Source organism: Dysidea avara, chromosome 7, assembly GCF_963678975.1.
Source record: "Dysidea avara chromosome 7, odDysAvar1.4, whole genome shotgun sequence".
NCBI lineage: Eukaryota > Metazoa > Porifera > Demospongiae > Dictyoceratida > Dysideidae > Dysidea > Dysidea avara.
The window spans coordinates 30,042,913-30,070,012 of record NC_089278.1 but is presented as its reverse complement, the minus strand read 5'-3'; the positions used below and the strand labels follow the sequence as shown (position 1 = coordinate 30,070,012).

Here is a 27,100-nt window from a genome sequence, read left to right as displayed (position 1 = left end):
ACCAAACTTTGTACGTGATACGTTCTGAAAGTATACCAAAGCTCAAGACAGTTGAGCTAGCTACACATTTGCATTTATAATGGTTTTTGTAAAGTGTGCAAAAAGAAGAATCTAAGCCCCCCCCCCCGAGCCCCCTAAAAGAAGACAGAAAAATGAAGAAATTAAGCCAAATGTAATCTTACTCAAATTTGGTATGTGGGGTCCTGAAGGTGGAGGGCGTTTGCAGTATAAAAATGATTCCTATTTGAGGAGGGAGCACAGAGCTATGTATGCATGAAAACCGCATTTTATTTCTCCCTGTAAATATACTCACGCCGGATTTCTTGGCCGCACGATACACTACCGTGTGTCTTGAATATATACTTGGCCCAAAGTATCCATTATAGAGTAGGTCTGTAGTAAATGCATATAGCTGAAGTCTAATGAGAATTATGTGGCCATTATGTAAAGGTGACCAGCCAATTCAGGTGGCCATTAAGGGATGTTCCACTGTATATCTGGTAATACATTCACCTGTGTACAGGTGTTTTACTGGGTAAGATACTTTGACAAACAAATTGCACTGAGAGATGCATTGCTAGGTTCTTCAGTGGAAAACAAATGATGTAATAATCAGCAATAATCAGCTAGGCCTTGGTGATAATCATCACACCTGTCTAAAACTACTTGGCCATTGATCCACAAAGTGGTAATGCAGCCACCCGCTATAAGGTCAGAAAATTTCGGACCTAAGGTGACTGAAATAGACAAGTTTTACTGCATAAGTAAGGCAATGGCATGCGGTGCTAGGATTCTTCAGCAGATAAACAGCCATAAAAGAGTGCATGACCTAATTATACTACATGCATTGTTGTAGAATTAATCTAGTAAGGTATAACATGTACAATTTAAATCTAACTGCATGGCAGTTGTAATTTATATGCACTTACTATTACAAAGGAAGTGTATTACTACTGTACCACATAAAAGTTGAAACAATATTATTTAGCAGCTATTGTTTATAAAATATGTACAGTATGTATACACTGCAGAACTGCAGTTAACAGTAATACACATGTCACTGTTTGAAGATATTTTTCATGGCATTTTTAGCGGTTTGGAACCGTACCATGTACATCAGGTGACTGAAGTTGATCATTGAGTATAATATGATAGCAACTGAACCCAGTGCAAGAACAGTATTTAATGCCTTTATAGCTTCTTCTTTGTGTATCTCACATTCTTCTCTAGCTCCTCCAATTGAACATGCTATAAATTTCTCAATGTCATCAGCTACCTGGTCTCTTGTTGCCAAGAACGATAACCGTGAACTAAAATTTGATAGCATCACTAATATATAATAACAGAACATGAGACTCAGTTTAATTTCAGCATTTGAGCAACCCACACAGAATATTTTGGCAACAGCAATATTGTTTGGCTTCAAGTGACGCTTCTACATAATAAAGAAAACACAAGAACCAAATAACTAGTCTATAATAAAAAAGATACTAAATCTTGTACTAGAGATGTACCAATTTAACTTTTCTGAACTTTACCGATACTGATATGATCTAGGAAATTTATTACCGTTCTACTGATATTGTACTGATCTGCCATCTTTTATCTCATAAGTATGTGAAAACTGATCTGTTACAGGTAGTTTTTATGAGATTTTATAATCCCAAACTAAGCTTACTGGTCAATTGTTAGTTGAATAGTGATCACAGTATTATTACTGGAATCAATACCAATGGTTGTGTGGACACCACCAAGACAATCAACACCCACAAATGTTTTAATGCATGCTCCTACCAAGAATTACCTGGAACTTGTAGGCTGTTGTAGCAGAGATTTTTATAGTTCTAGACTATTTGATAAGGTGTAGCACATTCATTGTTTTCTCCCAAGGACCTCTGGTAAGTTAAAGGGATTACGTTTCAGTAAAGAAACCAGTAAACGTGTGTGTATTTGTATGACTTCTCATAGTTTTCAGTAGGAATTCAGCAAAGAAATGTGGTAGTATACTTTAGCGAATAAGTTTAGTACGTTTAAAGACGTGGTAATTAGAAAGATCGGCATCAAATCAGTAGTTTCTACAGAAAATCAGTTCAACTGATGTTACTTAAATCGTCTAGATCAGCACCAATGTGATACTAAATTGGTGAATCGGTAAATCTCTACCTTGTACACCTATCGAAACTATACCATACACAATCATTAATAAAATTTAGGTAAAAATAATTTTAAGTTGGATTAGAGATCAAAGAAAAAAGTAGTAAAACAAGGGAATATACATAGCTAAAAGTAGTGAAACAAGAGAGGTTGTAGATATAATAGTGGGAATTTAATCCATAGTTCAGTTAATGTCCAATAGTATACTACCATATTATCTGGTATTAAACACCAAATGTGCAATGTTGGCAATCAAAATGCAGTGTCAGGATAGTGTGTTTATGCAAGCTGAATATAAAGCCATATACATCAAAGTGTCCCCAGTCTTTTACTTGGATATACAAGATTATAGCAGTTGTCCTTGGCTGTATATGAAGCCATATACACCAAAGTACTGACAGTCTTTTATTTGCATATAAACCTGTAATATTAGGGAGTATGGAAAACCCGGATGCCCAGATCAGTATCATCAAGACACACGGTAGTGTGTCGTGCGGCCCAAGAAGACGGCGCGCCACACCCGTGAGTATATTGACAGGAAGAACGAAAACGTCATTTTCACATCTTTGTATCTCGGTGATCATTTATCTGATTGGAACCAAATTTTCTACACAGTTACCCGCCAGCCAGGGGAGTCTACATTCCAAATTTGAAGGAAATCGCTCCAGCGATTTCCGAGATATGAGCTGCCAAAGTTTCGTTTTTTTTTTCTTCGTTTTTTTTCCTTCTTCTTCGTCTTTTCGCACACTTGCAAAAATTGCTATAACAAGCAAATGCGTACTCCGATCGCCTTGAAATTTGGCACACAGAAAGGGAGTCCAAAGGCGAATCCTAGCATCAAATTTGGTACAAATCCGATAAATGGTTCAGGAGTTATGACCGATTATTCGCGTAAAACAAGATCGATTTATTGCCACGCCTACAGAGTAAACCGCTTCATGGAATGAGTTGAAAATTGCTATGTAGATGGAGTAACCATCGTAGGAGTGCCTTTTGGTGGTTTGAAAGGAATCGAGATAAAGACCACGGAGATATGACACAAAACCCAACCTGTGTCACAATTACGCGATCGATTTTTATGAATAAAAAAGTATTAGTTTCACGCCTACTAGGCAAACCGCTTAGAGCAATGAGCTGAAAATCGGTGTATAGCTGGAATAATCTTCATAGAAAGTCCTTGCAGTAGTACAGAAGAATCGGAGTACAAACCACTGAGTTATGATTCGAAAGCTAACTCCGTGTAGCAAACGCGAGATCGAGATACTCTAATAGAACAGTCACCCTAATATAGCATTCGGCTAATTTATTTACTCCATTATAGAATTTTATTACATCATAAGTTATTCAGTAGGGAGTTCAACTGCAAACAGTTAATCTTATAGACAGTTCAGCAAGAAGACAGTTACCATGTGGAGAGTTAAGCAAATATATCACTATAGAGATTCAGAACATTACAAGTCACACTGAAGAAAGTTCAGCTATAAACAAGTCATGCACCCTGTAGAGAATTCAGCTACAATTAAGTCACTCTCTAGAGAATTCAGCTACACAGAATTCAGCTACACACAAATCACTGTGGAGAGAGTTCAGCTACAAACAAATTACCCTTTAGAGTGATCAGCTACAAACAAAACACTTTGCAGAGTGTTCAGCTACAACAAATCAACCTTTAGAGCGATCAGCAATGAACAAATCAACACAAATCTACCTGTAGAGAGATAAGCTAGAAACAAATCACCCTGTAGAGAGTTCACAGCTACAAAAAATTACCCTGTAGAGACATCAGCTAGAAACTAGACACAATGTAAGGAGTTCAGCTACAAGCAATCACCCTGTAGAGAGTTCAGCTAAAACAAATCAACCTGTAGAGAGATCAGCTACACACAAATCAACTTGTAGAGAGATCAGCTAGAAACTACACACAATGTAAGGAGTTCAGTTACAAACAAATCACCCTGTAGAGAGTTCAGCTAAAACAAATCAACCTGCAGAGAGATGAGCTACAAACAAATCACCTTATAGACAGTTCAGCAACAAACAAATTACCCTGCAGAGAGATCAGCTACACACAAATCAACTTGTATAGAAATCAGCTACAAACAAATCACCCTGTAGAGAGATCAGCTACAAACTAGACACAAAGTAAGGAGTTCAGCTACAAGCAAATTACCCTGTAGAGAGTTCATCTATAAACAAATCAACCTGTAGAGCAATCAGCTAGAAACAAATCACCCTGAAGAGAGGTCAGCTACAAAAAATCACCCTGTAGAGAGATCAGCTAGAAACAAATCACCCTGAAGAGAGGTCTGCTACAAAAAAATCACCCTGTAGAGAGATCAGCTACAAATAAATTACCCTGTAGAGAGATCGCTACAAACAAATCAACCTGCAGAGAGATCAGCTACACAAAAATCAACTTGTAGAGAGTTCAGCTACAAACAAATTACCCTGTAGAGAGATCGGCTACAAACAAATCAGCCTGTAGAGAGTTCAGCTAAAACAAATCAACCTGCAGAGAGATCAGCTACAAACAAATCACCTTATAGAGAGTTCAGCTACAAACAAATTACCCTGTAGAGAGATCAGCTACAAACAAATCAACCTGCAGAGAGATCAGCTACACACAAATCAACTTGTAGAGAGATCAGCTACAAACAAATCACTCTGTAGAGAGATCAGCTAGAAACTACACACAATGTAAGGAGTTCAGCTATAAACAAATCACCCTGTAGAGAGATCAGCTAGAAGAAATTACCTTGTAGATTGTTCAGCTACTAGCAATTCACCCTGTAGAGAGGGCAGCAAGAAGAAGTCACCTTGTAGAGTGTTCAGTTACAAAGAAACCACCATGGAGAGTTCTGTAATAAATATATGTATTATATATATATTTTGTACATTTACTGATAAAATCAGATATTTAAAGTACATCTGCTTCATCTTTTTTTCTTCCTGTAGTAAAGAAAAAAAGACAGGTTAAAAAAGTCCCAAAGCAGGCCTATGGTATACAAATACAAAAAGAAATGAAATCTAATCCAAAACAGCCAAGCTGTAAAAAAACAGTGCAGCCCTCAAAAAGGCTATGGTGAAAAAAGATGTGAAATCCAAGGTGGCGGCCAAGAAATGGCTGTGATGGTAGGTTAATGGTAAAAATTTTAATAACGACAATTTAGGTGATTTTTTTGCCAAGACCAAGCGGCACAAAAATTCACCTAAATTGTCGTTATTAAAATTTTTACCATTAACCTACCATCACAGCCATTTCTTGGCCGCCACCTTGGATTTCACATCTTTTTTCACCATAGCCTTTTTGAGGGCCGCACTGTTTTTTTTACAGCTTGGCTGTTTTGGATTAGATATATATTACATATATCACTTTAATGTGGGCATTCAAAGTTGCCACTTAGGGTTTAAATTGCTTGGGCAATATCTTGTGACCAGGCAATTTTTTGCACTTGGGCGATATCTTGTGCCTGGGAATTATCATGGAAACAAAGTTTGCTCATGGCATTGATTCCCAACCAGTTTAAAGATACATTACACTTTGACTCGCTATGTTGAGCGATACAGAGCATTTAATTGTGGGTTTCGGTTTACATATTAGGCTAGGCTCAGTGTAGTTGCTAAGTTTCAACTAATTGACAGTTACTAAATGACAAATGATACATACTTGCCTGCGGTTAGGTAAGTATATATATGCACTCATCTGTGGTTTTGAGGCACGTGACACTAATGCCTGTCATGCTTATTTGCAGGCTAATAGTCTGTGGAGGGTGCCAGTATGATCAATACTTAGGCTGATAGCCTTGCCACATTGGGCGATTGATCATCCCAGCCAGTAGGACTTCTACCACTGGATTCATTTTACAGACATACCACTAGACTTTGATGATGGGTGGCAACAGGTAACATTGCTCCTATGTTTGTTGATATGAATGGAAAATTCTTGGAGATATACAGAAATTACCAAGTCCCACAATCGAATGTCACTACCAATTTAAGTGAGCTGACTTGTGAGAGGAAGGCCACCAGCATGTCTACCAAGCCAAACTATGGCAAATTAAGTGCAAATTGCTTTTAAAAGTTTATTTGGTTGTGTATTGGTTGTTGGTATGTTGTGTAGCATGGCTAAATTTAGACACATGCTATATATCAAGAGTTAATAATACCGCTTAATGAGTTATTTTCGAAGGAGTTTAATTTTCAAATTATTCAAAGAATACAACTTCTATGAAAATTTAACTCTTCGATATAAAGCCTTGTGCTGGGATGGCTGAATTCTGTCCACTATTAAACAGAACTCTACATCTTATCATCTCGGGTAAACGAAATACGAAAATACATAACATCTCTTTCCGTACCTGGCAGGTAAACAAACACCTTTGCTTTCTTATTATTGATGCTGCAATGCCACGCCCACAGCGAATCAACGGTGAAGATTACTCATTTCCCATTGGCAAAACCACCTTTTCTATAGTAGAGCAGTCCATATTTTTTATAAATTATAAATACAATAACACCTAAAGAATGTCTCACTTTCGATTGTACCACTACGCGTGGTCACTGTCTTCAATTAATTTAACATGCACACTTACAAAAATAATTTTAGTGGCACTAAGCACGATGATAGAGTATTCGAAAATATTATCTTTGAAATATATTTTAGCAGCTGTTCTTTGCCTTTGAAATTAACCCATTATATGGTAGTGTCCAATGCAGTATAGGATCTCTAAAATGAGCCTGAGTAATTCAAAGGCATTCTATCACATGTGCAAAATGTTTACACAGAAATGTGATGATTGAAACAATCTTCACTAACAACTTACAGAGAGAATTCCTTACTCAGGCTCACTTTTAGAGACCCTATACTGTGTCGGACACTCTCCTTCACTATTATTAACTCTTGTTAGCAATATTATATAATTATAAAGCTTGGCTCACTAGCATTTATATGCACCCCTCCTCCTGAAGTTTACGGGCCTCAGGGTTTATCAACAGTAACTTTCCCTCTGACTTCAGAGTTGGGGTGCACAAAATGCAATACACCTCGTAGCCACGGTATCGTGCGGCCAAGAAAGCTGGTGCACCACACCTTGAGTATATTGACAGGAAGAAAGAAAACAGCTTTTTCAAGCATGCATAGTTCCATGACCCTTTCTCCATTTTTGCATTATAGCTGTCCGCCAGGTAGGGTAGGCCACACAGCAAATTTGATTAAATTCGCAACAGCCATTTGCAAGATATGGGCATTCAAACTTTCGTTTTAATTTCTTTGTTTTTTCTTCTTATGCCATACAGGGGCTTTGATTTATTCTCGCACGCTTTGCAAAACTTGCTATAAAATGCAAACATGTAACTTGATTGCCTCGATCATTGGCACAAATGAAGAGCATGTAACGGTGGATTTATGTACCAAGTTTACTGTGAATCTGAGGAATATCCAAGGAGTTATGAGCATTTATTCATGTAAAAAGAAGATCAAATTCTGTCACAGCTACAAGGTAAACCGAGTATGGGAATAACCTGGAAATTGGTGTGTAGATAGGCTTATCATTGTAGAAGTGCTTTTTGATAGTTTGAATAGCAATAGAGTTACAGCGACAAAGTTATAAAGCAAAAACCAAACAAGTGTAAAATTGTGGGATTGAGATTCTCTAATAGAGCAGTCACCACGGGGTAAAAAGTGTATAAAAAATGTCAAAAATTACCTTACCAGAGTTCGAACCAGAGACCTCCATATCTAACACTGCATCCTTAACCACTGAACCACTGCTACCTTGGCTGATCACCTCACTTAATTTGTGCTTTATAAATGTAATTTTTAGTTTAAATCTACATATAATCAAACGTTTGTAATTTTATAGATCTACCAATAGAAGTTCTAGATTGTTCTAGAACATTCTATGTATGTTCTATTGGAATTCTTAAAAAAATGTGTATTCTATTAGTGTATTACAATAATATTGTCAAATATTGAACAATGCAATACATTTATAAGTCTGTCTTCAATAATCATCATTGTGTCTGCATAGAAAAGAAGAAACGTGAGTAAAAACAAACCCCAAAGTTAGCCATAGGCTGGTTTTGGGGCCTTATAAAGTATAAAAAGAAATGAAATCCACACAAAAACAGCCAAGATGTGAAAAAATGGTGCGGCCTTAAAAAGCCTTGGTGAAAAAAGTTGTGAAATCAGAGGTGACGGCCAAGAAATGGCTGCAATGATGTTAATGCTAAAATTTTTGATAATGGCTGTGTGCATTATTAAAAATTTATTAGCATTAACATCATCCCTTTGATTTCAAAACTTTTTTCGTTCAGGCTTTTTAAGGCGGCACCATTTTTTCACAGGTTGGCTGTTTTTGTGTGGATATTATCACCTGCTATTACAAAAGCATTAAGAACTGTGGCCTACGTAGCTGCTGTAGCAATCAAAAGTACTGAGTATAGAATAAATTATATTATTTTATTTAAATAGCCAAAATTTGTAAATTTAAAAATTTAAGCAGGAAACGTTTAGCATGAAACTAAAGGGAATTACAGTATTTGCATGCATGCTTACTGTAAGCAGAAAAAAGTGGATTTTATTTGTCTGAAATGCCACCTACTTTAGATATATGCACACTTTATACACATTTAGCTTTTATATACACAGAGACTTACTTTTCGAAGAATCCACAATGAAGTAAATAAAAATCCAAGACCAATGCAAAACACAGCAATGTCTGGTAACAGTGCTCCATAAAATGCAACAGATTGACATTGAGGGGTACAGAACCATCCATTATCTTGATATCTTGTTATATTCACAGCAATTATTGGAGACAATAATCCAAACAGTGCTACTATAGTCACTTCAGTGATGTGGATTTTCTTTCTACGTGATGGTGAGTCCAGCCATAGTTTCATTTGGAATGGAAACGCCAAACCAAGGAACAAGTGAAGAATGTGAAAGCACCAACTCCCCACAAAACAGGAGTATAAAAATTGTAATACAATCCCTATAATTATTGACAATAAAAGTATTACCATACTGACAACATAGCATACTGTAGATATACATTTGTACATGTATATATTTGTTTGTTGGATTCAAATAAATGCATGGGCCAAACAGACTGCATGCATTCCTTCACATGTATATGGAATACACATTATCTATACCTGCAGATATACTAGTTTACATTGAATTCATAGCCATGACTATAGTATGTTCACGTTGAGCTGAATCCTGAAAAATGCCTAAAAATTAAAAGTGGATTTTTTCTCAACAGAGTTAACATTTCAGCCAACTAGATGATTATTGGTAACAGCAAAGGTGTCAACAACAGACACGTACGGTTTGGCTCCATTACAAGTTCGGGAAAGGGCTGTATTGGACACTGTACTTATATGGCTTCCCCATAGGAAATGTATTGTGAAAATTTTGATTGACTGTAAATATTATGTCTAACATTTGAACAACGAGATTTTGAAATATTTTTAGCAGGTCAAGCAGTACTACAAATGAGCCAAATTTCAAGATCGTGTGTAATTGCATCCATGAGTTATTAAATGTTTTTGAGGGTTCAGCTCAACGTGAACATACTATAAAGTAGGGATTAAAAGTCAACTAGTATACGTAGCTGCTGACTTCCCTTGTTTCATTGCTTTTTGTCTCTGTTCCCTACTCAAATGGTTCCTTCCACTTGTTTGTTTACTTTTTGTTGTAATAACATGATTCACCATCGCATACCACATCAAAGGAAATATGCCACCAGACTATTGTGCAACTGAAGGGTATATCCATTCACTGGACTGAACTACTGGACTGGATTACTGGACTGGACTACTGAACTCACATAATTTTTGTTCTATTGCCTTTTGTAGCCAGAATTAACCATGGAAACTGTGTTTTCTGTTGGTGGAATACAATGAATTAGGCAGAAAATAAGCTCCTAACAGAATGCGTCAGCTCACGTGCCTCACGTGAGTGTATAAAAGTTAGTTATAATGAGTATATTTCATTCTAGCCAACAGGTAACACTGACATTCCGTTACTTTTTGAGCACGAGTATTCACAATGTCTTCACCATCTGTAGAAGTACTTCTTGATAGGCTTACTAGCAAAAACAGACTCAGCAGCAGTCAACCAGCCTCCAGCACAATGTGACTAAAGTCCAAGAAGACTCAGCTAGGCAGAAGATAGAGGAAGAAAAGCAGGTAAAATTTGCCAAGAGAGGAAAAGAGATAAATAAGATACAATTTTGCTTCAACCAGAAGATTGATAGCTGTCTTGTGACTTGTTTATTACTGAACCCTCCACAGTATGATTTGTTTGTAGCTGAACTCTCTACACTGTGACTTGTTTGTAGTTGAACACTCTACTGGGTGACTTTTGTAGCTGAACTCTACAAGTGACTTGTTATGTAGTTCATGGCTGAACGTTCTACAGGATGACTTGTCTGTGGCTCAACTCTCCACAGGGTGACTTGTTTGTAGCTGAACTCTCTACAGGATGACTTGTTTCCAGTTGAACGTTCTCTAAAGTGACTTTTTAAAAGCTGTGTTTACAGGTGACTTGTTTGTGGCTGAACTCTCCACAGGGTGAATTTTTGTACCTGATCTCTCCACAGGGTGATTTGTTTGTAGTTAAACTCTCTATAGGGTGACTAGTTTGTGGCTGAACTCTCCATAGTGTGATTTGTTTGTAGCTGAACTCTCTTCAGGGTGACATTTGTTTGTAACTGAAGTCTCTACAGGGTGATTTTTGTAGCTGAACTCTCGATAGGGCGACTTGATTGTAGTTGAACTCTCTATTGGGTGACATTTTATTACTCTATAATTATGGTGATTTGATTGTTGTTAAACCCATCTATACAATGTGTACAAATTTGGACTGTAAACGTGCTGCATTATGTTCTTACAGCCCTACAGTTTTGAAGAAAATTGACTACAGCATGTGTGAGATATAGCAAGTTTTCCAAGTGTTGTGAAAAGAAGAAAAGTAAAGACGAACTTTGAAGGCATATATCTCAGTGATGGCTTGGCAAATTCTGCTCAAATTTGAAATAGGATATGCCCAACCCCGAGGGAAGTTTCACAGCAAAATTGGTTAATTTCCAGCCAGATGCTATTGAGTTACGGATGTGTGAAAATGGCATTTTCTTGGCTCCTGTAAAATACATACTTGTCTGTTACGCACCCGCACTGGCTGTACTTGGCCACATGATACACTATCGTGTGTCTTGATGGCAGCCATTCAAACTAATAATTATTCTTAAATGTACATGTATCTTTTAAGATTGGCTTTAATTTTTTTTATATTGGACGCATTCTTTTTACACAATACATAATGTAATTATTGTGTGTGAGTGTGTGCACTCCGAAAGTATAATAACTACTGTGACTACATCACGTGCATTTATCTGTGCATTCCTCTCCATGGAACTCACCTTGAATATCACAAAAGTATGCACGCTGTGTTGTACTTTTTAAGTAGTTGCGATCTGAACAGAACAAAGAACTTCCAAAAATATGTGACACAAGTGGAAATGTAATAAAAACCACTACAGTAAAAAAATACATTCGTTATTAAAACTGCAAACAAAGGTGCATATCAGTAAAGTTGTGTGCATTTTAAATTCTCCCCGCCAAAACAACTTGGCTGTAAAAAGGACAAATTTGTAAAAGTAACTGGCAACCAACAGAGCCAAGATATGTAGCAACTAGAATGAATGTTAACACAAGTAACTATGCCGGTATAATAAAGTTTGTACCACTAACTTGTGTCTTTCTGCATTCCATATACCTCTATATAACTAGTTAGTAATTTGGCCTTCTATTGTATTAGTCAAGCAGTGTAGACAAAAAGTGGCCAAGTTACGTACTAGCCAATTACAATTTAATTAGGAATGCAATGAGACATGAGTCAATGATAAAGGTACAATGTTAAAACTTTGCTAATCAGATGTAGTTGGGCCATTCCAGATAACAGCTCTGTTAGTTGCTAGCTGTTTTTACTTTCCTGAATGTGGTTTGATTCCTGTAATAATAATCCTACTTCGTGTAATAATATACACAATACAATCAACCTAGTTATGAAAGAGCAGCTCATTCTCAGCTACCCATTGTAGTAATGACTTTTGGTTCTAGTTACAGTGCTATACACACATTCTTCCTTTCTTCTAGAGTCCGGAGAAACAAAGTAAGGGTGTATATCTAAAGATCCCAAAGTTGTGCAAACTTGAGACAGATATGTTTATTAAACCAAAGGGACTTAACCAGGGGAAATAAAGTACACTAGATAAAATATATGGAATGTTTGGCCAGCAATGGTCTGATTGATAAGCTATACCTCATATCAGAGATGACAAGAATGCAAAAATCAGTCAATGTTTCAAATACTAATGCAAAATGATCCTAATTTTCCATTTGTGTACCTAGCAACAAGCATCACGTAGAGAGTTCAGCTATATACAGACAATACAAGACATACTATAATTTATATTACATTAGAGAATTCAGCTAGAAATAAGTCATCTTTTAGACTACATAACCAGGGACCCTGTAGAGTGTTCAGCCACATTGCAAGTCACTCTGTAGACTGTTTAGCTACGAAAAAAGAGAGAGTTTATAGCTATAAAACATGCCATCCTGTACAGAGTTCAGTTACAAACAAGCCACCCTGTAGAGAGTAAACAAATTACCCTGTAGAGAGTTATGAACATGTCACCCTGTAGAGAGTTCAGTTACAAACAAGCCACCCTATAGAGAGTAAACAAATTACCCTGTAGAGAGTTATGAACATGTCACCCTGTAGAGAGTTCAGCTATACTACAAGTCTCCCTGTAGAGAGTTCAGCTACATTACAAGTCACCCATAAGGAGTTCAACTACATAACAAGTCACCCTGTAGACAGTTCAGCTATATTACAATTCATGCAGTATAGATGTCACAATAAGGCCTCCTTCATAGAGTTCAACTATGTTAAAAGCTGCCCTTTAGAATGTTTAGCTACTGTACAAAACAAGTTACCCTTTTAGAACTTTTGCTCACATACAATTATAATTACTTAACAATAAAACAGTTGAAGCGGACAATGCAAATTGAAAGGTCTTGTGGTAAAGAAAAAAGGCAGCTAATAAAGGAAGCCCCAAAGCCAGCCACAATTACAAAAAGAAGTCTATACCAAAGCAACCAAGCTGTCAAAAAAGGTGCACACACCCTACAAAAAGGTCGGGTGAAAAGTTGTGAAATCAAGGTGGCAGCCAAGAAATAGCCACAATGATCGAATGCCACTTATTTTTAATGATCACACTTGTGAAGTCATAGGTGATGGCCAAGAAATAGCTGCAATGCCTCAATGATCACATGCATAATTAATAATTATTGGAATTAGCATCATTGCAGCCATTTCTTGGTCTCCAACTTTAATTTTCCAAATTTTTTTTCACTCTGGCCTTTTGATGGCTCTTTGTTTTGGTACAGAATATATAGCAACACCAGGTCATAGTTGTTTAGATTAGTATTGCACAAGTTAACAGTCATCTATGACTCATTAATGAGATTTATAGTTATAACTTACAATATACTTCCCAGATGATAATGTTGTACACAATGTATATCTGAGGAAATCGCAATCTGTAAACATTAAATCAATTGCATAACATCATATGGTATGGCAGCTATAGTAGGGACCACAAATGTTAGCACTTTAATTCACAAAAAGGATTGATCAAACTTCAGCCTTACAACACCTTAATGGCGCCTTGGCAATGTCAAAAAGGCAAAGCCAAACATCCCTTCAGTGTAACCTAAAATTTTTAATGTTTCCAATATATTGCTACAAATTTTTTGATTCTTATTTAGTGGAATTTTCTACTGGCTGACTGCTAAGAAGAAATTCTTGAATTGGCTGAAATAAATATCAATACAGTAGATTTGTATAGTAGGGATCACTAAGGTTTGCACTTTCCTTCAGAAAGTGTTTGGCCAGAAACCAATCTTACAGTAGTTTCATAGCGCTTGTTAGTGCTGTATAATCAAGCCCAAACATGCCTTCAGGGTGACCCAAAACACTTCCAATAAAATTTACTATGAAAGTTCAATTTTTGTTTAGTGAAACTTCCTACTGACTGATTAAATAATTAACTGCCTGATTGACTGATGCTGTTAGACAAGTATACCTCAACAAAAAGCTAATGCTACCTGCTTGATTTTTCACTGTTAGACATGATTTCAGCCAGACAAATGCCTTTGGATATAACCATAGACTAACCTGTGTCCTCCTTTGTATCACACTGCTTTATGCAGAGTTCACAGATAAAAAAAACTTCAGGGGCAGTGAAGCAGGCCAAAGAGTGGGGGGCCAGGCCAACTGTAAGCTGAAGACCAAAAAAAAGGTAAGCTAACTACCTGCTGACAATAATTGCCCTCGACCAACTATATCTCTTTATTTATAACTACACATACGCATAGATTATTAATCCCACACACAAATCTATGACATATGTAACTTGCTACACTGCTTCTCTGAATAATGTGACTGCTCTATTAGAGTATCTCGATCTTTTCTTGCAAACATTGTCTCATAAAAGTCAGGGGAGGGGGTATGGCCTCCCTGCCCCACCATCTCCACTGCCAATGAATGGCTTTGTCTATTACCTTCATATCACATAACAATAAAATTGTTCATATTTTTGTACCACTCCTCCAACAGTTGACATGTATTTTGATATGTTGTAGCTAGGGCTTGTAACACATAAAACAAAGCCCAAAGTAATCGATAGTTAGTATAGGGAGTGCATTTATGGTTGATATCCAATGCCATTATTTCCTTTGATTTGCAAGTTCACTAATGATGAAAGAAATATGTTACAAAAAGGTCAACTAAACATTGGAGAAAATTAGGGAATTATAAAAGCTAGCTAGTAGGGGCCTTTACAACAAAGTGCTTAAACAAGGGAGGTCATTGCCAGAATTGTAAATTGAATCCCCATAGGAATTTAATTTGCAGTTCAAACAATAATCCCCCATTCCCAGCAATTTTTGTTGCCTATTAAAATTCTAATGTTACATTATGTTTGCACTGTAGCTATTCATTTCCTATAGGGATCAGCTACAATTACAACTTTCAAACAAATATAGAAGTAAAATGTCCTATGATTTTACAGTTTACATTAAGCTGAACTGCTTTATAAACTATTGGCTCAACTAATATTCATCCTTTTAGCCACAGACTTCTTCTATTTCCATTACAAAGAAATATTTAAGCCTATCTATTAGATACAGTACATCATGCAGCAATAATGTATAAAAACTTACAACTTTTGGCGATTGTAGTAACAAACAATCATAGTGATAGCCCCTACAATTAAGCCAAATATCCCACCTGTGGCTGCTAAAAAGTGGAAATAATAAATGGAGGTATCTGCTGTTGATAAGAAAGCTTCACCACACACTGGTAAACATGTTGAGCCACAAAAATGGTCAAAACCAGTTGGACAAGGAAGCTTTGGAGCTTTTGAAAATGTCAAATTGCCATCTTTGGCATAACTCACACAATCTGGGACAGATCTGTTACAAATACTCTCTACTATTCTCCACTCAGAAGGACATTTGTTGTCTCGAACTTCTTTACACTCTTCAGTCAGGTCTACTGAAGAACTATTACCATCACACAATAGAAGTGTTGCATTGCAAAAAAATGATAAAGCATCATTTTTGCCAGATTGTGAAGCAGCACTGTTTAATAATAACCCTAAAAGATAAACTGAGTGTAGACCTAACACAGCTGTAGAATTTAATGCACAATCTTGAAATTCAGTAAAGTTTGCTTTACAATTTCCTATCAACCAAGTGGTATCAAGCTCTGGACAATTAGCCTATAGCAACAAAAATGGATTCACCATTTTAAGGAATATACACCTTCAAAAAATGAAGACATGCAATCATAAAAGTTACATGACGCACAATAAATATAAACACGCACACAAAAATGGCATGTTGGTTCTACACCAAATCACAGATGCAAGTGTATCTATAAACTTCATTATGTACATATCACATACTTGCATGTTATGAACTAAATTTAAGAAGTGCTGTGCTGTACATGCATAATGAAATTAATGAGATTAATACAATCAAAATTCAAGCATCATGAGTCATGATAGCTCTAGTTCTGTTAATAGTACCATTTTAATATACAGTGGAACCCCGGTTAACTTATCCAGATTCTCGGTTAACCAAACTACGGAAATGATTGCTCTATTAGAAAATTTCTTTATGTTATTTATACACAGTTTCAGAGATATGGACGTTTCAGCTAGACCACTCCTGGTCCCAAGGAGTTTGAATAACTGGGGTTCCACTGTAATAAGTTGTGAGTTTCATATAAAATAGCCACTTATGCACATATATGCATACACGAAAACTCACAGAGCAACTCTCAAAATTGACATCATCAATGACAGAATTCTGCATATCATGACATGATGCTGCACTAGATAGATTGATGTTATACCAAATGATTGGAGCAACAAATAACAATATCATCAAACAAATAGTGACAAATAAAACTATCATCAATTGGACTTTTACAACTTTAGTTATGTTTTGTGTAGTAAAAACTTCAGCTGCAAGATTTGTTATTGAGCCTCTTAAAGAAGAACGTTTTATTTCATTATTTCCATTACCATCTTTAGTATCATCTAGTGATTTTGGGCTATTTGGCACTTGTAAATAGTCTTTATGTAGTTCATCGCTTCCAATACAAAATGATGTGCTAACAGCTGTGCTGGTGATGGTATCATCAAGCTCTTCTGTATCTTCCACTGTTATCTTAATATCACTAGCAAATTTAGTAGTATGCATTGAATTGCCACTTGTTTCACTCATGGTGTAAACTAATTTTACAACAGTACATAAATAAACCTGTACAATGATAAACCAAGGCACATGGTATGTCATACCGCCAAAGAAGCTGTTGTCACACAAGTGTGTTATTGACAGGAAAAACAATCATGTAATTTTCATGCATACATACAGTAGCTCGTTGTGAATAAGTGAGACTATTTTTCTATGGAAATGTCTTTCACATTCAGTAGTCCACACGTATACCAAATTTGAGAAAAATCGCTCCTGAGATACAGCCTTAAAATATTGGCTTCATTTTCTTCTCATTTTTCTATTTATTTTTGCACACTTGCAAAAACTATACTATAAAATACAAACACATAATCCAATTGCCTTTAATTTGGCACACATAAGCAGGGTTTATAAACTCCGGCCTATTATGCCTAAAATTTTACCTATTATGCTTTTGAGCATTGCTCAAAAATTAAGCCTATTATGCTCAAAATTATTCTTTCAAAATCAAGATTATGCTTTAGAACTGACTGTTTTATTAGAGTATATCCTTTCCTGACTGCTGTATTAGAGTAAGTGACTGTTCTATTAGAATATCTCAATCTTATTTCTGCAAAGTGTGTATAATCAACAAAGAAACGGTTTAATAAGTTATATCACATGTTTTTAAATATGAAATGTACTAATAATACTAATGGCAGTGAATCTTTCAGGCACGCGTATTGCACATTTTAATAAAATTTTCAAATATCGTCCCTATTATGCTGGCATTATGCTTGATGCTTTTGGTCACCTAATATGCTTTACATTATGCCAGCATAATCGGCCGGTGCCTAAGGGTTTAATGCCAATTCTCAGTTACCAGAGCAGTCGGGTACATAATAAGTTACTTTATTTCAGTTATATACAGAGTGTTTAGCTACAAACAAATCACCCTGTAGAGAATTTAGCTACAAGAAAGTCACCATGTAGAGAGTTCAGCTGTGTTACTAGTTTCCATTTAGAGAGTTTAGTTATGTAGTTAGAAAGTAGAACTATAAGAATTTCACCCTGTAGATAGTTTAGCTATGTACATAACAAATCACCTGTAGAAAGTTTTAAATTAGCTATGTACATAACAAACCACCCTGCAGAAAATTCAGCTACATTATAAGTCTCTGTGTAAAGAGTTCAGTTCACCTTGTAGAGAGTTTAACTACATAACAAGTTACCCTTCAGCTACATGTACATTCAAGTCTTTTCGTAGAGAGTTCAGCTAGGCTACAAGTCACCCTGTAGAAGTTTCAGCTTTGCTACAAGTCACCCTTCAACTATACAAGAAAGTAACTCAAATCACCCTGCTTAGAGCTCAGCTACATTACAAGCCACCATGTGCAGAGTTCAGCTACGTATGTTAAATCACCCTTTACAGAGTTAGCTACAATAAGTTATCCTGTATAGAATTCAGCTATGTTGATGTAACAACTCTAGATTTCATGAAACACTTGTATACACAATACATTCATAACACCACAGTGCAGTTCTCTACTGTTTTCTAGTCATCACCTTTCATTTGTGTTTACATCAAATACAATCCACTGCTTTTTCTAAGAGCTACTCTTATGACAATTTTTCTATGCTGAGATGTCAGGTTGTTGTATGTATTAGCATCTATTAGTCATGCCAGTGACTTTTCAAAGTAGCTTTCCTTTAAGAGGCTGGTAAGTTTGTTAATTTGATTAAAGCAAGAACAAGCATAAGAAGCATGTTTTGTACCACTATTTCACTAGAGCCTAGGATGTGGACCAAATGTCACCAGATGACTTTTATATGATTGAATTTGTGGATGGCTGGGAATGAGACTAGCAAACCTAGAAGCATTCATCACCCATAAAGCCTCACAACTGATCGCACTTGTTTTATATGGTGGCATAAAAATAATAGATTGTGAGCCAATGTATACTGGCACTATTCAGCCATTATTAGCAGCTTTAGCAACAACTATCACTGTGCCAATGAAATAGTACATAAATTAATATAACTGTATTGCTACTTATATGTACACAAATGGATGGGACTACCTTTACAGACAGGAAGTAACCATTTGCTACAAACAACCTGGGTGACTTGTAATTGATATCCATGAATTGTAGTGAGCTTCATAAAGCCATATGCAGCACATGATTTTAAAATAGGAATGTGATTTGCAGAAACAAAATTGCACCACAATGAGCTAACTGTTATAAGTGTATAGCTGTGGTGGATCTAGAGGAGTCACGTGATCCCCCTCCTGTAGTAAAAATATTCTACTAAAGCAATAAAATACCCAGTCACTGCACATGTGACTTCACAGTTATTGTAGAAAGTAAACTTTCGTCTACAGCACTATCCCATGGGCATAGCTCATAACTACTGAGCTATACATGAGTGTCACTGATTCTTACAACTCATCTTTAATGCAGACTATTCAGAAAGTGCAATTTATTTTTGTAATTTGTGCATAAAATCATTACATTCTATATCAGAATTTTCAGCCATGAAATGTATACTTAGCTTCTGAGGGACTGTGCACTCCCCCATTGACCATAAACCTTTATAGGTGATTAGAGACATTGAACTTTCTCATTTCCCACCACTGATTTTTACTACCACAGGAAGTATGGAAGATTTGACCACTATAGTGATGGGGTGCTATGTTCTGCAATAAAGTGCATACGTGGTGCCAAGAGTTATTAATTCTTCCCAGTAACTGAGGCCACCTATTATTGTGCAGGTCACAGAAACCCACGTTTACAGTTTTTAAAAATCAATTAGGCTAATTTGTGACCAGATTTGCGAAAAGGGGTCTTCCACACACATCCAATTCTATGAACTTGGGAACCATAACATAGTGATCAGTTAACATATATTCCTGAAAATTTCTCCAATTATTCAGCAATGTTGGTACTCACTACTAACCAAATTTCAAGTCAATAGCATTTTCCAATCTTAAGTTATTAGTCATCAAAGTTGGTAAATTGGATGTGTGTGGAAGACTCCTTTTCACAAATCCGGTTACATTTGGCTTTTACTGTATGTGTGAATCACAAATGATGACATTTTTTATTGTTTTTATTGGGTTAGGTTGGCTGTCTGATGCTATTGGAAAAGAAAAACTAATTCTATTACTATCATCATAGCACTTTTACTGAGTTGTCCTACATGTACCACACAGGTAGTACACATTATACTACACGATGTGTGGTTTCATTTTAATAGTTTTTCAATTGAAAATGTATTGGACATACCTGCAGTTTAGCTGTGTACAGTGTATGGGGGTACAGCTAGTGGAATTAAATGGGATTGATTTCAATAGAATTAAATGATGCAATTTAATAATGTAACTCCCCCTGGAGATCTTATGATGGTGCCATAACTCATCTGATAAGTAAACATATAGAGATTATAGGCCTTATAAGTGAGATAAAACAAAACTCAATAAGATGATAGGAAATACACTACCTGTGTGCATACTAAACGTTCCTCTTGTATGCGATATGTATAGCTTAGGCTTGCTTCATTGAATAACCAATTGTAAATGAACTATATATCACTTCCTATTAATCACATACAGTGTACTACCAGAGGAAGTGATCCCGTGGTTTCAACAAAATGGCATAGGTCGAGGAATATGAAGCTTGAGAAGATATTTGTAGGTGAACATTACAATAATAATAATACAATGTAACTTGGAATTTTGATATAAATACTACTTCAAAGCTAGGGGACGTGATTGATCATACCTCTTTTTAATTTTTCAACTCAGAATGCTTGATCAGCAATGTTGTCCGTCCTCAGTCATTAAAGAATTATATACACCCACAGCAACACACAACACAAATTACACACGCGTAGCTACACAACAATACAAATAGGCAGATTTTATAGCGCCGTTAGTGAGCATATTAAAAAAAAGATAGGACAAAAATAAGTCAGATAAAACACATAAAAACAGCAATGGTGTAGTCAGGTTGGGGATTTGAACCAATCACTACTCACTCTTTATTACTACTGTACCACAGCACTGCCAGCTATTGACATGCTCCCTTAATTTAACATTCTGTCTTATAAATGTATGTATAAACTCAAGCAACCTTTTCTTTAACAAAGGTGAAGAAGAAACCAAAGACCCTAAACCCTAACTGAGGTCGGTTATGCATATATTTCACTGTCTGTATGAAGCTTTCTGGTGAGTTTGAAACTTACCACCATAAACCTTCATCATATGAAATCACAGAAATATCAACTAAATATATAATACTATTACCAAATGTTTTGGACCATCAGTAATACAATGGTGGATCCAGGATGAAATGCCCCCCCCCCCCCCCCTCCCACATTGACTTTGTAGAGGACTTCTAGTAAATACTAAGGCCAAGATCAGCTTATAAAACTCATGAAAATATGCATCTGAAACCAAAGTTGAATTGTCAACTAGCACCTTCGTACGTACTAAGCACTTCTAAAAATAATTATCGTGTTGCTATTACTTAAGACATTCAGAGCCTTTTAAACAGCTTTTAAAACTTCACAACCATCTGCAAAGGCCAAAATGGAAAAAATCAACAGTGAAACACTATTATTTGCTGCTTCAAAATGCAGAGCAACTAACAAGAGAATCTTTTATCCCCAACCACCTACCAACTTAGCCTGTTTGTGTCCCTCCCCTTGCCAGCTCCTGGATCCGTCCCTGAGTAATAATATCATCTTTCTAAACAAAATTAGGTGACCAGTGTGGAATCAGATGTAGCTACTAGCTGGAAAGGATTTTGGCACCATTGAGAGAATCCCATGGAATATGATACATAAAAATGTTGGTGCTCTTCACCCAGATGGTCAGACTAGCAACATAGATAGACTATAAATCCACCTTATCACATCACTATGAGGAAGAGTTGATTTTTCTTGTCTTAACTGGTAGAGCAACTTGAATTCAAAAATATGTGCTTCTTTTTCTGGTTTTTAAAAGAAAGTATTCCTGTGCCATGAACCAGTGAATCATTTGCTTATTACTGTGTACACTTTTTAACTAGATAATATCTAGCTAAGTAGTAAGTTTTATCTGGTCCTTTTTGTGAAGCACAAAATTTAAAAAAATAAATTTGTGTCTCTAAAATTGATATTTCTGTGAAGACAACAATTGTGCCTCCTCCAGTTTCATGGTAGATCTAGCAAGGACATACTACAATCACAATGGTAGGGGGATCGATTTGTAGAAGTTAATTTTTTCAGATTGCAGACCCTAACATGGTTGATTAATTACAGGGGCGGATCTAGGATTCTTAAAAGGGGGTTTATGGTGGTAGTAGGACTCAGATGCCCGGGTCTGGGGGAGCAGCACCCAGATGCTGCAAGGTTTCAATTTTGCAATGCTTGAAATTTCATAAAACTTACTGTTTAAAACCTACTATTTTACAGAGTTTCTGATATATTGATGCTCACTAGCTTTCAATATGTCATGTTTTCACCAATAGTTATGTAGTTAGCTATGACAGATTGGTCTACTGAACTTGTTATGATTAGCTTCAAGTATTTAGCTAGCTTCATAGCTATAGTCATGATTCTGTTTATCAACTCTTCATTATCACTATTACCATCACCTTCTATATCCTCTTCTGTTTGCTCTGTAGTCTTGGAAGGTTTACTGCTATATCATTAACAGGGGCAGAGAACAGTACTCTAATAATTATTTGGCAAATCCATTTGAGGTGGTTAGCATTCAGGAAGTATCTAAGAATCATCATTAACGGCACTTTAGTGTGCAAATCGCAATATTAGGGCATATATTCCCCCACAGGAAAATTTTGAAGGTTGAGATTGAATTTGAGAACAATTTCAGTGGTTCATGTGTACATGCATATATATACAATATTCCTCAATGACTGTCATTCAAAGTACTGTACGTACAAGCAGATATATAGCTATCAATAAATGAAGGCCTTTGAAATACGCACACATTATTTGTAAAGATACATCTCCAATTGCAGACAGGTTTACATCCTAAAAATAAATAAATTGCGGAACTAGCATATTGTTTAATGTTTCAAGTGAATTTTCTGTTAGATGATTGTTCTAATAGAGTATCTCGATCTTATACTCTCAAAAATACTTGAGTTTTGAGTTTTACTACAAGAATAGTGAAAGTAGTTAGCAGATGAGTATTAGTGAGTAACTATGATTTGTGTGTTATATCCTATGACACTGCACAAAAAAATATACTTCTTGAGATTTCATGCATAAGGAATTGTGACATTTCCTTGAGTCAGAAATACCCGAATGTGCGAAATTCCTGGATTAAAGGAAATGTAAAGGAATTGCATAAGAAATTGTCACAATTAATTTACTTTTGATAATTTATGTAAAGGAATGTGCCAAATTCCTATCAGGAAATGTGAATGAACTATAACAATTTGTGCAATAAACTTGTACAATTCCTGAAAATTTCATTTGCAACCGTCTCAGCAAAAATCCGACTTGTTTGCACAAACATACATATTGAAATTTTAAAATAATTTGTAAAATTACGAATGCTACAAAAACTATGCAAGTTTTTATCAGGCCAGTACTCGACGAATGAAGACCCAAATTGATTAAACTATATACCATCTTATTCACCTGTTCATGGAGAGTTTGAACATTTTTGTTTCATTTCTCTAGCTCCAACGGTATGCGTGTCATGTGCATTTGTTTACAATGCAGTAAACGTAAACAGGATTGTCATCATTTCTTCACCAAACTGCCTTCATATCCACATGCGTAAGTATCTACAGGGATAATTCTATACCTTCTATCCCACTGAAGCCATACATCAAAGTAAACAACTGGTAGTTAAACCCCAGTACATATATGGAAATTACACATTAAGTTAAAAGAAGTGCAATCAGAGCAAATTGAAGCCATACACACCATAAAATCTACAAGTTCAGCAAAATTTAAACCATACAACTGCATGTTCAGCAAAAATTGAGGCCATACCATTACAAAAACTACATATTCAGCAAACAATTATTAATAAGCTATACATAACTGACATGCTTATTACAGGTTTTTGCAATTGAATTCGTCGCCTTTGCAATTGAATTCGTCCCATTTGCAATTGAATTCGTCCCATTTGCAATTGAATTCGTCGGTATTGCAATTGAATTCGTCCCGTTTGCAATTGAATTCGTCGGTTTTGCAATTGAATTCGTCCCGTTTGCAATTGAATTCGTCGGTTTTGCAGTTGAATTAGTCGGTTTTGCAATAGAATTCGTCGCGTTTGCATTACAATTCGTCATAAACAAAACGGCTCCAAGGAACCAACCCGTTCATTAAGAAATGAACTATTTATGCTTTGGAGAGTTACACTTGAGACACTAGAAGGTAATTGAAGCTGGTAGTACGCGAAGCTGATAGCTGTCTGACAAATTAATTAGCTTGCTCGCGAGTGACCACACCCATCGCGAATCGCGCAGTAGAGTTTGGAATGTTGCTGGAGAGGCTGCAGAGGAAGAATCATTGCCTTATAAAGAGTTGTTTACTACTGTTGTACTTGAACAAGTTCTTGTAGCAGCTGCTACATCATGTTTTCATGTTTGCTTCAGCTGCCATTCTTGTTACGGACGAATTTAACTGCAAAAGCGACGAATTCAATTGCAAAACCGACGAATTCAATTGCAAACGGGACGAATTCAATTGCAAACGGGACGAATTCAATTGCAAACGGGCCGAATTCAATTGCAAACAGGACGAATTCAATTGCAAACGGGACGAATTCAATTGTAAACGGGACGAATTCAATTGCAAACGGGACGAATTCAATTGCAAAAGCGACGAACTCAATTGCAAACGGGACGAATTCAATTGCAAAGTCGCCGAATCAGTTCAATTGCAAAAACCTGTAACACATTGTTGATAAACTTGACTACTTCAAAGTGTGGGATACGGGTTGATGGGGTTTAACTATAACTTGGCCTCGAACTTGGCTGATGTGCTGATCCATGGTGAACGTCTTAAGCCAAATTGCAATGTTGTAGACTAATCCAAACGGAAGTTATGGCTGAGAATGTAAGCGCCTGTAGTTTATTTTCAGTATAGTTGCTGTACAAATCGATTATCTTGCTTTTCCTACTGTCTAGTGCTATAATTCCAAAACTACACACCACAGAAGGTTGAAACTTTGGTGGTCAATTCCTCCTTGGACACGGCAGATATTTCTGAGTGAATAAAATTTTTTTTTGCAAACAAGTTGGGTTTTTGCTGAGATGGTCACATTTTAAGTTTTATTACAGAAACACCATGGAAACATATCTTTTTGTGCAGTGTGAGCGTATTGTTGTAGTTAAGGAAGAATCAGTTGCTGGACAGCTGTTCTGAAGTAAGCCCAACCCCAAAGGGGTTTCTGGAAACAGAAATCCCCCTAAAATCACCCCTGAATTACCTATAATTTAGTTAGTTTATCTCTGTCATTAGTAAGGGAGAAACAAGGATCTGGTCCGGTTTGAATCCTACAGTCGTCTTGACACTATCCAGATAATTGGATAATGTTAACCAAAGAAATGTGATGTATTTCATAGTTACTCATGTCTATATGAATCACAAGCGTGCATTTACAAACCAATCAATGTCTAAAGCTGTTTTGGCATTTACCAATATTAAATCAGCTGTAAGTCTTTAAAGCGGAGTCTTTGTTGTACTATGGTAGAGCGGAGTTTAAGTGTATGGGACCATAAATATTGCATTGTGACATAGCTAACTACATGATGTATCAAGACAATTGTGGTATGGAGAATAATATACTATCTATGGTTAGTGACTTATGCACACAAGCTCTCCTTCTGTGTTGCACAAAGACCACTTCATGATTTAGATTATGTCACACATACTGAGCTAGTATGATTTGGTGCTTTCCTCGTGTGCTTTCAGCACTGAATTCCAGGAAAAAAAGTGGTGTGGCACGGGTCAAGGGGTTGATATACAGGCACTCACTGTGGTTAGATCTGCGACAGCGGTCAAAGTCTAAGTCAAAGGTCAAGGCCATCAAATTCGTGCCAAGTCAACGGTCAAGGGTGAAAAGTTCCGACCCACAATCGAAAAGTACTGAAATATCGTCGCTAGGTTATCGGTCAAAGGTTGAAAAAGGCTCTATAGTTACAGTTCAAAGCGAAATTTCGGCCGGTCAAGCGCGGACGCAGATCTCCCTACAGCGCGTACCTTTAGACAGGAATCCCCCACAGTAGCTTCCTGGGATTAGGCTAATGAAACTTGATTACCAGTTTCTCGCTCAGATTTTTGAAAATTTGATGCGGGCGGGCGGTTATTATTCATTATTTTTCCAGAAGCACAACACACATCCAAACATGAAGATTTCTGCCAAAAAACAGTGGGATCTACACTGATTACTCTTGCATTAAATAGCTAAAGTACGTTACTAATCTATAACAAGTGATTTTTCCATTAGAGTATAGCTGATTGCTCTATTAGAGTATGTAGAGTATTTCGATCTGAAATACCAATAATGAAATTCCATGCGGGTGGATCAAAAGCATGCGGGCGATGACGCGAAACTGCTAATCAAGTTTCATTGGCCTTATATATATGCTTATATGTACGTGACATCCCTTTCGGGTTTCAGCCTGATCAAATTAGTGCTAAAATAACCCACTGGTAGCTACGCTACCTAGATCAGTGAATACAATTCTCTTTTTGATAAAACGACGTCTGTACGGATGTCAGTGTTGGGACTGGAATATGGTAAAGCGTGGCACGTGGCCTAAACTTCACTGAAGCGTATACACTTGAGCATATAATCATGAAGTGGTCTTTCTGCCCGGCGTAGCACGGAAGGAGGTAGCCGGAGTAAACTTGTCACCTACTAATCATAGATAGCATAGCTATTGTCCGTACAGAAAATATACTATCTAGCTATGCACCAACGTTGCGTAAGATGTAGCTAGCTATGTAACCTTACCGTCAATTTGATACCAATGTCACATGATTGTCCCACTCCGGAACTTTTGAGGTCACTCTAATCAATTCAATACTGGGAGGGGGTTGTCTTGTGAATACAATAACTTGATACTGAGTAGCTACGTCTTTAATTTATCAG

General features: G+C 36.5%; 1 protein-coding gene across 1 annotated transcript; it reads right to left on the bottom strand.

The window, feature by feature from the left end:
* Window positions 1-1,233: 1,233 nt before the first annotated feature.
* LOC136261416 (uncharacterized) lies at window positions 1,234-27,100 on the bottom strand. The gene is made up of 8 exons (XM_066055415.1): window positions 26,963-27,100; window positions 16,567-17,033; window positions 15,454-16,013; window positions 13,715-13,770; window positions 11,583-11,696; window positions 8,812-9,149; window positions 1,388-1,435; window positions 1,234-1,329 (listed from the first exon to the last, which is right to left on the bottom strand). The coding sequence occupies exons 2-8, from the start codon at window positions 17,023-17,025 to the stop codon at window positions 1,327-1,329; spliced, it is 1,578 nt and encodes a 525-aa protein (XP_065911487.1). The 5' UTR covers window positions 17,026-17,033; window positions 26,963-27,100; the 3' UTR covers window positions 1,234-1,326.

What these genes read in the sequence shown, in the direction of transcription:
- LOC136261416 (XM_066055415.1), bottom strand. Translation starts at nt 17,025, where the DNA reads ATGAGTGAAACAAGTGGCAATTCAATGCATACTACTAAATTTGCTAGT. An exon ending in TCAATTTTGAGAGTTGCTCT is followed by an intron (nt 16,014 to 16,566) that starts GTGAGTTTTCGT and finishes TTGTTGCTATAG; the next exon opens with GCTAATTGTCCAGAGCTTGA. An exon ending in TATCATCTGGGAAGTATATT is followed by an intron (nt 11,697 to 13,714) that starts GTAAGTTATAAC and finishes TTTTTACTGTAG; the next exon opens with TGGTTTTTATTACATTTCCA.